The sequence below is a fragment of the Panthera tigris genome, chromosome E3 (genome assembly GCF_018350195.1).
Source record: "Panthera tigris isolate Pti1 chromosome E3, P.tigris_Pti1_mat1.1, whole genome shotgun sequence".
In the NCBI taxonomy this organism is placed as follows: Eukaryota; Metazoa; Chordata; class Mammalia; order Carnivora; family Felidae; genus Panthera; species Panthera tigris.
In genome coordinates this window covers 29,681,784-29,699,704 of record NC_056675.1, presented here as the reverse complement: position 1 = coordinate 29,699,704, position 17,921 = coordinate 29,681,784, and the positions used below count along the sequence as shown (strand labels likewise).

The following is a 17,921-nucleotide window of genomic DNA, read 5'->3' as shown; positions in this document are numbered from 1 at the left end:
TTTTCTTCCAGGTTGTCCAGTTTGTTGGCATATAATTTTTCATAGTATTCCCTGATAATTGCTTGTATCTCTGAGGGATTGGTTGTAATAATTCCATTTTCATTCATGATTTTATCTATTTGGGTCATCTCCCTTTTCTTTTTGAGAAACCTGGCTAAAGGTTTATCAATTTGTTTATTTTTTCAAAAAACCAACTCTTGGTTTCATTGATCTGCTCTACAGTTTTTATAGATTCTATATTGTTTATTTCTGCTCTGATCTTTATTATTTCTCTTCTTCTGCTGGATTTGGGGTGTCTTTGCTGTCCTGCTTCTATTTCCTTTAGGTGTGCTGTTAGATTTTGTATTTGGGATTTTTCTTGTTTCTTGAGATAGGCCTGGATTGCAATGTATTTTCCTCTCAGGACTGCCTTTGCTGCATCCCAAAGCGTTTGGATTGTTGTATTTTCATTTTCATTTGTTTCCATATATTTTTAAATTTCTTCTCTAATTGCCTGGTTGACCCACTCATTCTTTAGTAGGGTGTTCTTTAACCTCCATGCTTTTGGAGGTTTTCCAGACTTTTTCTTGTGGTTGATTTCAAGCTTCTTCACATTGCGGTCTGAAAGTATGCATGGTATGATCTCAGTTCTTGTATACTTATGAAGGGCTGTTTTGTGACCCAGTATGTGATCTATCTTGGAGAAGGTTCCATGTGCACTCGAGAAGAAAGTATATTCTGTTGCTTTGGGATGCAGAGTTCTAAACATATCTATCAAGTCCATCTGATCCAATGTATCATTCAGGGCCCTTATTTCTTTATTGGTCCTGTGTCTCGATGATCTATCCAATGTTGTAAGTGGAGTATTAAAGTCCCATGCAATTACCACATTCTTATCAATAAGGTTGCTTTTGTTTGTGATTGTTTTATATATTTGGGGGCTCCCGTATTTGGCACATAGACGTTTATAATTGTTAGCTCTTCCTGATGGATAGATCCTGTAATTATTATATAATGCCCTTCTTCATCTCTTGTTACAGCCTTTAATTTGAAGTCTAGTTTGTCTGATATAAGTATGGCTACTCCAGCTTTCTTTTGACTTCCAGTAGCATGATAGATGGTTCTCCATCCCCCCACTTTCAATCTGAAGGTGTCCTCAGGTCTAAAATGAGTCTCTTGTAGACAGCAAATAGATGGGTCTTGTTTTTTTACCCATTCTGATACCCTCTGTCTTTTGGTTGGAGCATTTAGTTCATTTACATTCGGTGTTATTATTGAAAGATACTGGTTTAGAGTCATTGTGATGTCTCTAGGTTTCATGCTTGCAGTGATGTCTCTGGTACTTTGTCTCACAGGATCCCCTTAGGATCTCTTGTAGGGCTGGTTTAGTGGTGATGAATTCCTTCAGTTTTTGTTTTTTTGGGAAGACCTTTATCTCTCCTTCTATTCTAAATGACAGACTTGGTAGATAAAGGATTCTCAGCTGCATATTTTTTCTGTTCATCACATTGAAGATTTCCTGCCATTCCTTTCTGGCCTGCCAAGTTTCAGTAGACACATAGTCACAAGTCTTATCGGTCTCCCTTTATATGTTAGAGCATGTTTATCCCTAGCTGCTTTCAGAATTCTCTCTTTATTCTTGTATTTTGCCAGTTTCACTATGATATGTCGTGCAGAAGATCGATTCAAGTTACATCTGAAGGGAGTTCTCTGTGTGTCTTGGATTTCAGTGCCTTTTTCTTTCCCCAGATCAGGGAATTTCTCAGCTATTATTTCTTCAAGTACACCTTCAGCACCTTTCCCTCTCTCTCCCTCCTCTGGAATCCCAATTATGCGTACATTATTTCGTTTAATTATGTCACTTAGTTCTCTAAGTCTCCCCTCATACTCCTGGATTTTTTTTATCTCTCTTTTTCTCAGCTTCCTCTTTTTCCATAATTTTATCTTCTAATTCACCTCTTCTCTCCTCTGCCTCTTTAATCCAAGCTGTGGTCACCTCCATTTTATTTTGTAGCTCATTTATAGCATTTTTTTAGCTCCTCCTAACTGTTTCTTAGTCCCTTGATCTCTGTAGTAATAGATTCTCTGCTGTCCTCTATACTTTTTTCAAGCCCAGCGATTAATTTCATGACTATTATTTTAAATTCATTTTCTGCTATATTGCTTAAATCGTTTTTGATCAGATCGTTAGCTGTCGCTACTTCCTGGAGTTTCTTTTGAGGAGAATTCCTCCGTTTCGTCATTTTGGATAGTCCCTGGAGTGGCGTGGAACTGCAGGACTCTTCCTCTGTGCTGACTGGAGTAACTTGCGTTGGTGGGCGGGGCCGCAGTCAGACCTGTTGTCTGCCCCCAGCCCACCGCTGGGGCCACAGTCCCGACTGGTGTGTACCTTATCTTCCCCTCTCCCAGGGGCAGGACTCACTGTGGAGTGGTGTGGCCTCTGTCTGGGCTACTTGCACACCTCCAGGCTTGTGGTGCTGTTTCAATGGGATCTGACGTATTAGCCAAGGTGGATCCGCAAGGTGCACAGGGGCGGGAGGGGTAGGCTTAGGTGGTCTGCTTTGGGAGGGGCCCTGCAGCACCGGGAGGGAGGCAGACCCTTCAGAGGGATGGATCCGCAGAAGCACAGCGTTGTGTGTTTGCGCGGTGCAAGCAAGTTCCGTGTCGGGAGCTGGTTCCTTTTGGGATTTTGGCTGGGGGATGGGCAAGGGAGAAGGCCCTTCCCAGCGCCTTTGTTCCCCGCCAACCTGAGCTCTGTCCTCCGGGGCTCAACAACTCTCCCTCCCGCTCTCCGAGCAGAGCTGTTGACTTATAACATTCCAGATGTTAAGTCCCACTGGCTGTCAGAACACACTCCATCCGGCCCCTCTGCTTTTGCAAGTCAGACTTGGGGGCTCTGCCTTGCCCGCTGGCTGCCCCTCCACCACCCCGGCTCCCTCCTGCCGGTCGGTGTCGTGCGCACCGCCTCTCCACCCTTCCCACCCTCTTCCTTGGGCCTCTCGTCTACGCTTGGCTCCAGAGAGTCCGTTCTGCTCCTCTTCTGGTGGTTATCTGGGTAAATTAGGCAGATGTGGGTGGAACCTAAGCAATCAGCAGGACATAGTGAGCCCAGCGTCCTCCTATGCCACCATCTTCTCCGGGGTTATCTGTTGTGTTGTGCTTTGGCCTGGTGCCAGATAATTGTTGGGTTAGTTTCATTTTGGAATGAAGTTCCACTATAATATGGGTATTAACTCCATATTCATTCATTCTGTCAGTTATAGACACATTAATCTTTTATCACACTTTCTCTAGTTAGAGCTAAATGAGAGCTTTACTTTCACAACTAAATTATGACCCAGTGAAAGAATCCATTCTAATGCTGTTTCTTTAACATCTCAGTTAGAGACTTCTGGACGGAGAATGCTTTTTTATGTTTGATGTTAGATTTCAGTTTCAAAAGAAAATTAAGCAGTTAAGTGGATATTGGGTGACAGCTTACAAATTTGGTAGTAGGTTGTGGGAATAGTCTATACTCCATCAAAAATTTTCATGGATATTAACTTAACAATTTTTGAACACTTATTCTTCTCCTTTTGCTACATTTTCTAAAGATTTTTCTTAGCTTATAATTTTCTTAATTTGGAGGAATGTGTGGGAGTTTAAGGTGATCATAATGTCAAGGAATAATAGGTTGAAAAAAATTCTTCAACATGAAGAAAAAATAATATTGCATGAAAATATTTTAAAATCTTGTGCCTAAAGGATCTTCCAAATCATTAGCACTAATGTTCAGAGTTTGTACTTCTTGCCCTTATAAGGACAGTATGTTACCCCAGTATCTTCGGATTAGTTTACTGTGAACATATTTTATTTTATATGAATAAATAATTTGAAATGAAATTCATAATGTTGAAAGAAACTTGGGAGCTGTGTTTTAATATTCTGTAGTGAAACAAGTCATTTTCAATGCAAATGTACCTACCTAACACATCTTTTTGGAGGTTTATTTTATTTGATGTTTATGTAGCCATTTCAGCCCTCTCAGGCTTCTTGTTTGCATGATCTGCCTTTTTCTATCTACTTACCTCCATCCTATTTATATTTTCATATTTAAAGTATGCCACTTATAGGCATATGTTTTTACACTTTTATAATCCATTCTGTCAGTCTCTGTCTTTTATTCATAATGTTTAGTCCATGTACATTTAATATAACTGTTGATAACATAGGATTTTGTTCTACTATTTTACTATTCTTGTCTGTCCCATCTCTCTCTCTCTCTCTCTCTCTCTCTCTTTTCCCCTCTACTACTTCTGTTTAGGATAATTGAGTATTTTGGGAATTCCTTTTTAATTTCCCAGTTCGCATATTTTTATGGTTGCTCTGGGAATTACCATAAATAACCTTAACTTCTCAGGTTACTTCACGTTAAAATTGTACATCTTTCTTATAATGTATAGAAATGTAATAATGTTGTCATAGTTACCCTTCCCCATCTTTTGTGCTATCATTGTCATATACAGTAAAACCTTGGATTACAAGTAACTTGTTCTGAGAGTGTTGTGCAAGATGAGCAAACATAATAAATTTTAACTTGATAAACAACAGTGTCTTGCATTTCGAGTTGTATATGATGCTGAACATCACATGATCACAACTGGGCCAATGGTTCTTGAAATATGCTTTGATATATGAGTGCTTTGGATTACATGTTTCCAAAACAAATTATGCTTGCAAACCAAGGTTTTACTGTATGGTACAAATACATACATTATAGTTCCCATAACATAGTGTTATATAAATGCTACTTTGATTAGTAATAGTTAAGAAAGCAAGAGGAAAAACTAGTCTTTGGTTTTTATCTACATGTTTACTATTTCTAATGCTTTTCATTCCTCAGATCCAAGTTTCTATCTGGCATCACTTCCTGATGGCCTGAAGGGCTGAAGAAGGCCTGAAGGCCTGAAGAAATTCTTAGCATTTCTTGTAGTGTGTGTCTGCTGACAATTTTGCCTTTATTATTAAAGGATATTTTTGTTGGATATGGAATTCTGGGTGGACAGTTGTAGACTCTGGATTCTGTGAGGTTCCATCTTCACAATATTGTTTTATTTTAGCAATTAACTTTGGTGAACTTATTTTTGCAAACTCCCTTTCCTGTGGTGAGCAGCAACTGAAATCTCAATTCTGTTGTTTGTTTGTTTTTTATTTGTTTTTTTCCTTAGCTGGACTTTTGGGAGTCTGTCTGCATGTGCATCATTTAGGGGTCACCCAGAGACTTGAGCAGAGTTTATATACAGGATTTAGGGACTTCTCTTTTGAGGCTCTTTCTTTTTGGGGAACTAAATACAGAGTCAAGAAGTAGATCCACATATACATGGTCAGTTGATTTGCAATAAAGGTGCAAAGGCAATTTAGTGGAGAAAAGATAACCTTTTCAACAAATGGTATTTGAACAGTCATGTATCTTTATGCCAAGAACAAAAAACTTTGATTCATATCTCATAGCATATACAAAAATTAATTCAGAATGAATTGTAGACTTTAAAACAGAAAACTATGAAATGTCTATAAGAAAATATAGGAGATAATCTTTGTAACCTTGGATTAATCATAGGTTTCTTGGCAACAACACTAAAACACTAAAACATGATTCAGAAAAGAAAAAAATGATAGGTCAGACTTAATCAAATTTAAAAAAAAATTGCTTTTTACAAAGCACTGTTAAGAAAATAAAACAGTAAGCTGTAGACTGGGAGAAAATATTTGCAAATCACATATCCAATAAAAGACTTTTGTCCAGAATATATAAAGAGCTCTCAAAACAATAATAAGAAAATAAGCCACCTCATTTTAAAAATGAACAAAAGATGGGGCACCTGGGTGGCTCATTCAGTTAAGTGTCCAACTCTTGATTTTAGGTCAGGTCATGGTCTTATGATTTGTGAGTTCAAGTCCCCCATTGGGCTCCATGTTGACAGTACAGAGCCTGCTTGTGATTCTCTCTGTCCCTTCCCTGTGTGTGTTCTCTCTCTCTCTCTCTCTCTCTCTCTCTCTCTCTCTCTCTCTTTCTCAAAATATATAAATAAGTTTTTTTTTTAATGAACAAAATATTTAATCAGATACTTAACCAAAGAAGATATGCAGATGGCAAATAAACACATTAAAAGATGCTCAACATTACTAGGGAAATATAAATGAAAACCACACTGATAAAGAGGGTTCAAGATGGTAGCATAGGAAGATTCTAAACTTCCCTCTTCGCACAGACACAACAGATTTACAGCTACATGTGGAGTAATTTTCCTCTGAAAAGGACCTGAGAATAAGATAGACAGTGGCCTCCACAACAAAAGGTAAAAGAGACGCATCAACAAGGGTAGGAGAGGCAGTCAGACAGGGTGACCTCACAGCAGGAGGGATTTCCTCAAATATGGAATACTCCCTCAAAGAATTGAAGGATTGTGCCTCACACTGGATATGCCAACCCTGGGAACTAGTACCAGAAAGATGAGCCCCCAAAATGTCTGTGTTTGAAAATCAATGGGAATTAAGACCAGGAGAATCATAGAATTTTAGGGAATGGAGATCCCTTTCTTAAAGGGCTTGTATACAAACCCATTCACTCTGAGATCCAGCACAAAAGCAACAGGTTGAAAAGCATCTAGACCTTAAATGAGGGACACCCCTTTACTAATTTAAAAGCAGCTGTTGGAGAGGCAGGAATTTGCAGGAACTTTATCTGGGGACAGAAGTACTGGTAGATGCCATTTTTGTAATCTCATCCTAACTTGGTGGTGACTGAGCTGACTGGTGCTATTTTTGGTGCCCTCTCTCTAGCTTCCTAGCACCAGAGGGTATGCTCTTCGCCACCCCATGTTGTAACTGGCCTGGGCAAGTGCCCCATGCCCCACCCACCCTGCTCAGCATCTTAGCAGCAACAGGATTGGGTGAGCTCCCTGAGCCCCCACCCACCTCACACAATGACCAAAGCCACAACCAGGAAGAACAAGCAACTCAAACCCCTCTTTCCCTGTCCAGTGCTAGAACCACAATTGGGACAACCAGGGCAACCAGGCCGGGTGAGTGCCCTGAGCCCCACCCTTCACACACAGCAGCCACATCCCTAAAACAATGGCAGGCACTCACAACCCATGCAAGAGACACACACAGAGTGCCTGATTCTGGTAGCCAGGGGAGATTGTGCATCTGGGCCACACAGGAAAGCTCCTGCACAAGACCAATCTTTGAGTACTCAGGAAGGTAACTGTTTTGCTTAATGCATACAGACAGAGAGACAGGCAAAATAAGGAAACAGAGGGATATGTTCCAAACCAAAGAACAAGGCAAATCCCCAGAAAGAGACCTTAATAGAACAGAGATAGAGATAAGTAACCTGCCTGAGAAAGAGTTCAAAGTAATGGTCATAGAGATGCTCACTGATCTCATAAGAGGGTATGAACACAGAGAAAACGTCAACAAATAAATAGAAAATACGAGAAACTACCAAACAGAAGTTATAGTAGAACTGAAAAAATATACCAGAGTTGTTCAACACCAGAGTAGATGAAATAGAAGTACGACTGTGTGAACTGGAAGACAAAGCGTTGGAAAACATCCAGACAGAGCAGCAAAATTAAGAAAAGAATTTTAAAAAGTGAGGATACCTTAATGGATCTCTGAGACAACCTCATGCCTACTAACACTCACACTATAAGGGTTCTAGAAGGAGAAGAAAGAGAAAAGACTAAACAAATTATTTGAAGAAATAATGGGTGAAAACGTCCTTAATCTGGGGATGGAAACAAATAGTTAGGTGCAGGAATTCCACAGAGTTCCAGATAAGATGAAACCAAAAAGAAAAATAACTGGCGCACATTATAATTAACGTGGTGAAAGTTAAGGATAGAGAGAATCTTAAAGACAGCAAGAGAAAAAGCAACATCTTACATCCAAGGGAAACCCCATAAGGCTATCAGCAGATTTTTCACCAGAAACTTTACAGGCCCTAAGCGAGTGACATGAGACGTTCAAAGTACTGAAAAGAAAAAACTGCCAACCAAGAAGGAGCGATTGGGAGTATTGCAGAAAAGGGAAACCTAAAGGAATTCATCACCACTAAACCAAGCTTGTAGGAAATGTTAAAGGCACTTCTCTAAACTCTGAAGCAAAGTCACTAATTAATAATAAGAAAATGTATAAAAGTAAAAATCCTACCAGAAAAGGTAAATAAATAATAAAGGTAGTAGATCAGCCACTTAGAAAAGCAAGTATGAAAGGTAAAAGAGAACAGTAGTTTAATTAAAATTACAATAATTAGTTAAGGAATATGTAAAATAAAAATGTAAAATGTGATATCAAATATATAAAACATGGAGTGGGAACTAAAATTACAAAGCTTTGGAATGCAATTAAAATTAAGTTATTATCAACTTAAGAGAGACTGTGTATACATAAGATGTGTGTAAATCTTGTAACCACAAAGAAGAAACATAAATACACAAAAGGATAAAGGAATAAAACCACATAAAGAAAATAAAATACAGGGAGGAGGGAGAGAAGAAAAAAAGAACAGAGAGGAACTTCAGAAACAACCAGAAAACAATGAACAAAATGACACTAAGAACATACTTAGTAATAATTGCTTTAAATGTAAGTGGTCTAAATGCACCAGTCAAAAGACATAGGGTGGCTGAATGGATAAGAAAGAACAGGAATTTTCTATATATTGCCAATAGGAGACCCACTTCAAATGTAAAGACGTACACAGACTGAAAATAAAGGGTTAGAAAAAGATACACACCATGCAAATGGAAATGAAATGGAGTAGCTATAGTTATATCAGACAAAATAGACTTTAAAACAAAGACTGTAAGAAAAGACAAAGAAGGGTATCACATAGTGATAAAGAAGTAAATCCAACAAGAGGATATTACATTTGTAAAAATGTATGGACCCAATATAGGAGGACCTAAATATATAAATCAAATATTAACAGAAATAAAAGAAGAAATAGCAATACAGTAATAGTAGAGAACTTTATTTTTTTCTTTTTAATTTTTTATTTTATTTGTAGTTCAAATGCAGGGTTGTATTAGTTCAGGTGACGCAGCAGTTCCATACATCACTCAGTGCTCATCACAAATGCATTCTGTAATCAGTAGTAGTAGGGGTCTTTAATACCTCTTTTATCAGTGGATAGATCCTCCAGACAGAAAAGCATTAAGGAAAAAGTGGCCCTAAGTGACGCATTAGACCAGATGGGCTTAATAGATACATGCAAAACATTCCTTCCAAAACCTAAATACACATTCTTTTGAAGTGCACATGGAACATTCTCCAGGATAGATCACATGTTAAGCTACAAAACAAGTCTCAGTAAAGTTAAGAAGATTGAAATCCTATCAAGTATCTTTTCCAACCACAGTGGCATGAAACTAGAAGTCAGTTATGTGAAGAAAACTGGAAAAAAACCACAAACACATGGAGACTAAACAACATGCTGTTAAATAACCAATAGGTCAATGAGGAAATCAAAAAAATACCTGTAGACAAATGAAAATGGGAACACAGTATTCCAAACTCTTTGGGGTGCAGCAAAAACAGTTCTAAGAGGGACTTGTATACTGATACAAGCCTACCTAAAGAAACAAGAAAGGGGCGCCTGGGTGGCTCAGTCGGTTGAGCGTCCGACTTCAGCTCAGGTCACGATCTTGCGGTCCGTGGGTTCGAGCCCCGTGTCGGGCTCTGGGCTGATGGCCCAGAGCCTGGAGCCTGCTTCCGATTCTGTGTCTCCCTCTCTCTCTGACCCTCCCCCGTTCATGCTCTGTCTCTCTCTGTCTCAAAAATAAATAAATGTTAAAAAAAATTTTTTTTTAAAGAAACAAGAAAAATATCAAATAAACAATCTAACTTTACATTTAAAGGAACTAGAAAAAGAAGCCCAAAGTTAATAGAAGGAAGGAGATAATACCGATCAGAGTGATAGTGGGGGAATGAACTACATCCACGTGCGCGAGAAAAGTTTAATGAAACTAAGAGCTAGTTCTTTGAAAAGATAAACAAAATCAACAAACCTTTAGCCAGACTCCTCAAGAAAAAATAGATGGCCCAAATAAATAAAATCAGAAATGAAAAAGAAGAAATTGCAACCTATACCACAGAAATACTAGGGATCGTAAGTAAATACTGTGTACAGTTATATGCTGACAGATTAGTCTAGAAGAAATGGATAAATTCCTGGAAACATGGAGTCTTCTAAGATTGAGTCATGAAGATACAGAAAATCTGAATAGACCAATTATTAAGATGAAATTTGAATCAGTAATCAAAACACTACAAACAAATAAAAGTCCAAGTGCAGATGGCTTCACAGGTGAATTCTACCAAACATTTAAACTACCCCAGAAATTATAATGAAAAATTGAAGATGAAGAAATACTTCCAAATTTATTTTACAAGGCCAGCATTACTCTGATACCAAAACCAGACAAAGACACCATTATAAAAAAGAAAATTACAGGCCAACACCCCTAATAAACACAGATGCCAAAATTATCAGCAAAATATTAGCAAACCGAACTCATCAAAAACATCGAAAGAGATCATACACTGGAATCAAATGGAATTCATTCCAGGGATATAAAGATGGTTTAACATCTGCAAATCAATCAACATGATACAACACATTAATAAAATGAAGAATAAAAATTATATAATCTCAGGGCGCCTGGATGGCTCAGTCAGTTAAACGTCCACTTCTTGATTTCGGCTCAGGTCATGATCTCATGATTCGTGGGAGTGAGCCTCACATTGTGCTCTGCACTCACAGCACAGACCTTGCTTGAGTTTCTCTTTCTGCTCTTCCCCTGCTTGTGCTAGCACTCTCTCTCTCTCTCTCAGAATAAATAAAATAAACATTAAAAATGTATATTATCATCTCAATAGGTACAGCAAAAATATTTGACAAAATTCAATATCCATTTATGATAAAAACTCTCTAGTGGGTAGGGAGGGCCTGTACTCAATAAAGGTCATTTATGACAGACAAACAGCTAACATACTCAGTGGATGAAAAGATGCAAAGTTTTTTCTCTAAGATCAGAAACGAGACAAGGATTCCCACTCTTGGCAGTTTTATCCAACGTAGTATTCAAAATCCTAGCCACAGCCATCAGACAAGAAAAAGAAATAAAAACATCCAAATTGGAAAAGAAGAAGTAAAGCTGTTACTATTTGCAGGTAACATGATACCATATACAGAAAACCTTAAAGAGTCCACCAAAAACCTAATAGAGCTAATAAATGAATTCAGTAAAGTTACAGGATACAAAATTAATACACAGAAATTTGTTGCATTTCTGCATACTAATAATGAATTGTTGGAAAGAGAAATTAAGACAATCTCAATTACACTTGCATCAAAAACAATAAAATATCTAGAAATAAATTTAACCAAGGAAGTGAAAGACCTATACTCTGAAAACTAGAAAACACTGATGAAAGAAATTGAAGATAACCTAAATAAATGAAAAGATATGCTGTGCTTTTGGGTTGGTAGAGTTAATGTTTTTTCACAGAAGTGGAACAAATCCTAAAATTTGCACAGAACCGCAAAAGACCCAAAATAGCCAAAGCAGGCTTGGGAAAGAAGAACAAAGTTTGAGGTATCATGTTCTGAAATTTGAAACTGTACTGAAAAGCTATAGTAATCAAAACAATATGGTACTTGCGCGAAAACAGACACATAGATCAGTGGAACAGAATGGAGAGCCCAGAAATAAACCCACACCTATGAGGTCAAGTAACTTATGACAAATGAGGCAAGAACATACAATGGGGAGACGACCATCTTTTCAATAAGTGGTGTTAGGAAAATTGGACAGCTACATGCAAAAGAATGAAATTGTGGACTGCTTTCTTACACCATGCACAAAAATAAACTCGAAATGGATTAAGACCTGAAACCTTAAAACTCCTAGACAAAGCAAAGGCAGTAAGACATCATCCTTAGCAATGTTTTTTGGGATACGTCTCCTCAAGCACGGGTATCAAAACCAGAAATAAACAACTGGAACCACATCAGCTAAAAAGCTTTTGCAGGGTGAAGGAAACCATTAACAAAATGAAAATGCAGCCTACTGAATGCAAGAAGATGATTGCAAACCATATATCTGATAAGGAGTTGATATCCAAAATACATCAACAACCATATGTCACAAATCATAACAACAACAGCAAAACAACCCAATTAAAAAACCGACAGAGGACTTGAATAGATATTTTTCCAAAGACAGCATACAGATGGCCGACAAGCACATGAAAACATGCTGAACATCACTAATCATCACAGATATGTAAATCAAAAGCAGTGAGGTGCTACCTCATACCAATCAGAATGGCTATTATCAAAAAGACAAGAAATAACACGTGTTGCTGAGGATGTGAGGAAAAGGAAACCCTTGTGCGCTCTTGGTGGGAATGTAAATTAGTGCAGCCACTATGGAAACAATTTGGAGGTTCCTCAAAAAATCATAAATAGAATTACTATGTGATCTAGGAATTCCACTTCTGGGTATTTGAAGAAAACGAAAAGAACAGTTCAAAAAGCTGTACTACCTTTATGCTTATTTACAATAGCCAGGACATAGATGTAACCCAAGTGTCCATCAATAGATAATAAATGGACAGAGAAGCTGTGGCGGGGGTGTGTGTGTGTGTGTGTGTGTGTGTGTGTGTGTGTACACAGTGGAATATTACTGGAATATTACACTAATATTACTCAGCTACAAAAAGAATGAAATCTTGCCATTTGTGACAACATGGTTGGACTTCAAGGATATCATGCTAAGTGAAATAAGTCAGAGAAAAGCAAACACTGTATGATTTGACTTATATGGGAAATCTAAAAAAACCAAAATGAACAAACAAAACAGAAACAGACTCATAGATAAAAAGAACAAACTGGTGGTTGGGAGAGGGAACCGACAAAATAGGTGAAGGGAATTAAGAGGTAAAGAATTATAAAATAAGTCTCATGTTGTATACAGCACAGGAGATATAGTCAGTAATATCGTAATGATTTTGTATGGTGACAGATGGTATCTAGACCTATTATGGTGATCGTTTTGCGATATGTAAAAATATCAGGGCACCTGTGTGGCTCAGTCTGACTCTTGACTTTGGCTCAGGTCGTGATCTCACAGTTGGTGGGTTTGAGCCCTGTGTTGGGCCCTGTTTATTAAAAAAGGACCGGAGCACTTGGATGCCTCAGTCGGTTAAGCATCTGACTCTGATTTCAGCTCAGGTCATGATCTCATGGTTTGTGAGATTGATCCCTGCATTGGGCTCTGTGCTGACAGTGGGGAAGCTGCTCCGGATCCTCTCTCCGCCTCTATCTCTGCGCCTCCCGCACTCACTCTTCCTCTCTCTCTCTTCTCTCAGAATAAATAAACATAAAAAAATAAAATTAAAATATCAAATCACTCTTATTCACCTGAAACTAATATAATATAATATCTCAAGTATAATTTAATAAAATAACTAAGTGAGACCACACTAAGTTACCATTTCACACCCACTAAAATAATTAAAATGAAAAAGATTGACCAGAAGTGTTGGGGAGGTTGTAGAACAACTGGAATTCTCATTCACTGCTAATAAGAATGGTGGAACCACTTTGGAAAATCCTTTGTTCGTTTCTTTAAAATTTAAACACGCCTTTGTTGCCTTATGGTCCACTTACTCCTAGGTATTTACCCAAGAGAAGTGAAAGCTTATATTCCTATATATACTTGGACAAGAATGTTCATAGCATTTTTATTTCTGACAGAAACTGGAAACAACTCAGATGTCCATCGGTAGGCGAAGGCATCAACGAACTGTGGTCCAGAATGTTGCTAAGCAGATAGCAGTCTTATGAAATGTTTCTCCCCTGCCCAATGTGGATGGCCATCCTTTTAGCTTCTGGCTTTCTGTAACCGTTTTCCTGCTGCCCACTGTTCAGCTCCTAAGCCCGTGTCACGTGTTTATGGTTTGGTTATGTCTTTGGTATTTCTCTTGCTGATTTCTGTTTCAATCAGAATGGACCAGTTATGCTGTGATAATAAATAGTCCTAAATCCCAGTGGCTTGAAGTAAAGGTTGGTTTCTTTGTCGTGACCTGCATGTCCATTTTGGTGCAGCTAAGAGTTCTATTCCCTGTCGAGGGAGGAGCCCTCCTCCGAGACATTGCTGGTCGCTGTGAATGTTGACTTAATGTAAAGTTTTGATTCGTAGGAGTTAAGACAGATTTTCAAGCTAGACTGCTTTTTTGTCCCATCATCATTAGTTGACTTTTATCTTATTGTAGGGTGCATTAAAATCTTTAATGACATCAGTAACTGTAACTTTTAATCCACAGCACAAAAAATTAAAATACTTTTCAACTTGTATTTACCTGGTAAATGCTATTTTTAGTCTTTTATTCCAGTGTGTTGGGACAAAGAACCAAGATCCAGAGAGAGTAAACGAATTGGCACTTGCTACACAGCAGTGAAGCTGAACTAGAACCCAGGGTTTCCATTTTAATATTTTTGTGTAAATTGGAGCAAAATAAATGTACTATCTACTTACACGTTTTTAATTTGACAGTTTCTTCAGCAGGCCGCATTTAAGAGAGGTCTCGTACACCTTTTGCCGGTGGCTGGAGCACGATGGATCCCCCAGGGGCACTGGACGCGGAGGATGAAGTGGGGCCGTTAGCCCATCTTGCCCCAAGTCCTCAAAGCGAAGCTGTTGCCCATGAATTCCAGGAGCTGTCCCTGCAGCCCAGCCAGCACCTGCCCCCGCTGAACGAGAGGAAGAACGGTGAGCTCTTCAGCATGTGTGGTGGGAGCTGGATTTAAAGACTCACCCCTTCATGAGTCCAATTGATTCCTGTTTGGTAGTAATTTTTCTTTTTCTTTCTTTTTTTTTTTTTTTTTTTTTTTTTGGTCAGTTACCCTGGGCAGGCTGTCATGGCGGGGAGAGCCTTGTGGGTTATTGGCTGGTTTTGAGTAACAGGCAGAATTTCACTTTCCATCCAGTTCTTTCATTTATTTCCCCAATAAGTGTCTGGTAGCAGTATTCTCCTTGGAAACAAGCTTTAGATTCAACCATTTTAGTACCAGCAGATTTCATGCTAGAAGATACTGGAAGGTAGCTTCCTGCACTGATCCTGGGGAAGGTTGACTGTGGATTTGACTAGATTCTCCTCCCATTTTTCCCGTCTCCAGTGTGTTGCACCTTAATTTCAAGATTGATAAAATTTAAGCTATCCTAATGATTACTAAGAAAAGAAGAATTTTTTGTTTGAGTGTTTTTCTATTAATCGTTACAGGATATGACCATGTTGTCATTCTCTGCCTATCGCTGTATACAAAATGAATATTTTCTATCCATTTGGTATCTGTTCAGGAAATTTTCATTGATCACAAAGGCTTCCCATCCTCTCTGGAAAACATCATACTGTCCATTTTTAATGTAAATGAGTAAGGATAGACGATAGACACTTATTTTTAATACTTAAAACATAAAAACTAACAAAATGTTAAAATTTATAAACACATCAAGCACTTATATTAAAAGGGCCACATTAAGAATTACAGCTGAATTTCTTAGGCTTTCCACCGTTCTGATGAGTTTTACATTTACAAATAATAGTTTTTAAAAATTGTAGATTTAAAAGCCTGAGGAGATAAAACCGTTCCCTTGTAAAACACTTCCTTTTGTACCTGGTTACTGTTTTTCTGGGTTCTGAGTCCTAACCAGGCCTTTTCATTATTGGCCTCACCTTCTTCAGGAAAGTGGAGAAAAGATGTAGGTTATGATTCTTAGTTCTTTAGTACATGTGTTTGGAGTGTATTTGTTCTCCATTCAAATAAGGCTTCTGGTACTTGTTCTTGGGCATAACCCTTGTCCGCTATGAGTGGTGAAAAGCAGCATTCTGGCTCAGGTGCTGTCAGGCCCTTCAGGAGGCTGTCGTTGAGCAGTGGCTTTAGAATCTTCCATTTTTCTTAGACAGTGGCTTGGAGAGTATGACCACATTTACTGAAGCATGACCAAATGCAATCAGGTTCACACTGCACATTTGGGCCTGGATAGTGTTCAGATTCTTATCCTCAAAAAATGAGTTGCACTGGTAGGAAATTGCAATAACACACAATTAGTCAGGGAAATGGTAGGGAAATATATCGGGCAAATCTGTATTTCGTGATCGGCTTGACACAGCGCACCATGTTCTCCTGCAAGAATGTTGCCTTGAATATGTATGCCTGAATGTAAGCTAAGCCCAAATATTAAGTAGCCTCCCCTTAGAAACTTTTGGGAAGTGGAGTAAATGGTAAGAATTTTAATTTTTTAATTTAGCTACGTGTCCATAATTAAAATCACATTTTTATGATGCAGTGCGATAATATAGAAGGATTCCTTCATTCACACTAATATTTCATAGAACCATCTGGCTCAGACTCTATCCATGAATCTTTGGGGGAAATGCTTTTTTTTTTTTTTCCTCATCATCAACAGAACCCCTTGACATCATGCACCTAGTGCTAAAATCCACGGTGCGTCTTCACTACTGTCTCTTTCGTCTGAGTTACAGCAGCTTTTGAGTATATGTATGACCTGATACCACAGATTTTCTGTCTAAACCACAAGTACCATTGACAAAATGGTGTGTGTGTGTGTGTGTGGTGTATTGTCATATACTCATAATCTCTATAGCATAATCACTCTTGTGATTTGTGATTGGTTATAACATTTTATGGGGCTTCAGTTCCTGTTTTAGAATGTAATTATCTGTTTTCTGTGAGTACGTAACGTATTCACTGGCTTAAAATGTACAGGGTACCAATGGGTACACAGTGAAAAGAAAGTCACTTCCCAGTCTTTCCCCTGAGCTACATGATTCCTTTCCTGGAGTTCACTATTATCATTTGTATCCTTTCTGACAGAATTGTATTTGACTACTTTTTTAAAATGAGTTTTTGAAACTGTTCTTTGCAACGACACTTAGTACTTCCGATTTTAAGGTTATAACCTAGGAATAATTAATGTGTTGGCCTTCTCCGCCCCCTCCCCCCCGTTTATGATTCTACTAAGATATTTTTATAAACATCCTAAAACTAGCTTTAAATGAAGTTAATTTTTAAGCAAATGTTTTCCTCAAGTACTTTTTTTGTTCAATATTGAGTAAATGAAAGAATATCTTATGAAATGCTATGTAAAGACTCAAATAGCAGACAGTCTCTTCTTTTTTTTTTAATATGAAATTTATTGTCAAATTGGTTTCCATACAAAACCCAGTGCTCATCCCAACAGGTGCCCTCCTCAGTGCCCATTACCCACTTTCCCCTCCCTCCCACCCCCCAATCTCTTCTTTTTTAATAAGTGACTTCAGGCAGTTAAAAAGCTTACCTTATATTCAGGCATATACTCTGATGTCAGGCTTATGATATATTAGCTTGATTTACATATATATTCCAAGGCATACATGGAATCCTTTGTATAGCTATCAGAAATCTACATTTTTGATAGTTATATGAGTCAAGTGGAATCACATCAAGCAATTATGGAATTAGAAGAAGCATAACTTTCTTACCCTACTGATTTTTTCATGTTTGTGCTTCATTTTTAAGTCTTCTTAGTGCCCTGTTTAGATTATATCATATACAAAATGTGAATCTTAGCCTCGAAATTAATTAATACAAAAAACTCTTCAGAGTATTATGAAATAGTCCGATTTAGGTATTTTCTTGTGATTGTGTTTCATTGTTAGCCCTAAGCATTTGAATTTCACTTGTTTGAATTATTTCCCTTTCTAGTTGGGGGCAAAATGAAGACACTTCAATTTGGATCAGTGTGTAGAAGGATCATGTCACCAAATAGTTTATAAATAAACTTAATGAGAGAGAAGTTGACATCTAAGTAATGACTCCAGGA

The 17,921-nt window shown here is 38.0% G+C and overlaps 1 protein-coding gene across 3 annotated transcripts in view; it reads left to right on the top strand.

Moving 5' to 3' along the window:
• The window catches only part of MRTFB (myocardin related transcription factor B), a 214,451-nt gene that overhangs the window by 77,815 nt on the left and 118,715 nt on the right, over positions 1-17,921 (top strand). For all 3 annotated transcript variants that reach the window (XM_042972019.1, XM_042972021.1, XM_042972018.1), the window contains one exon: positions 14,592-14,807. In XM_042972019.1, coding sequence (XP_042827953.1) covers positions 14,654-14,807 — 154 coding nt within the window. In that variant the 5' untranslated portion in view covers positions 14,592-14,653. The remainder of the gene's footprint in view (positions 1-14,591; positions 14,808-17,921) is intronic.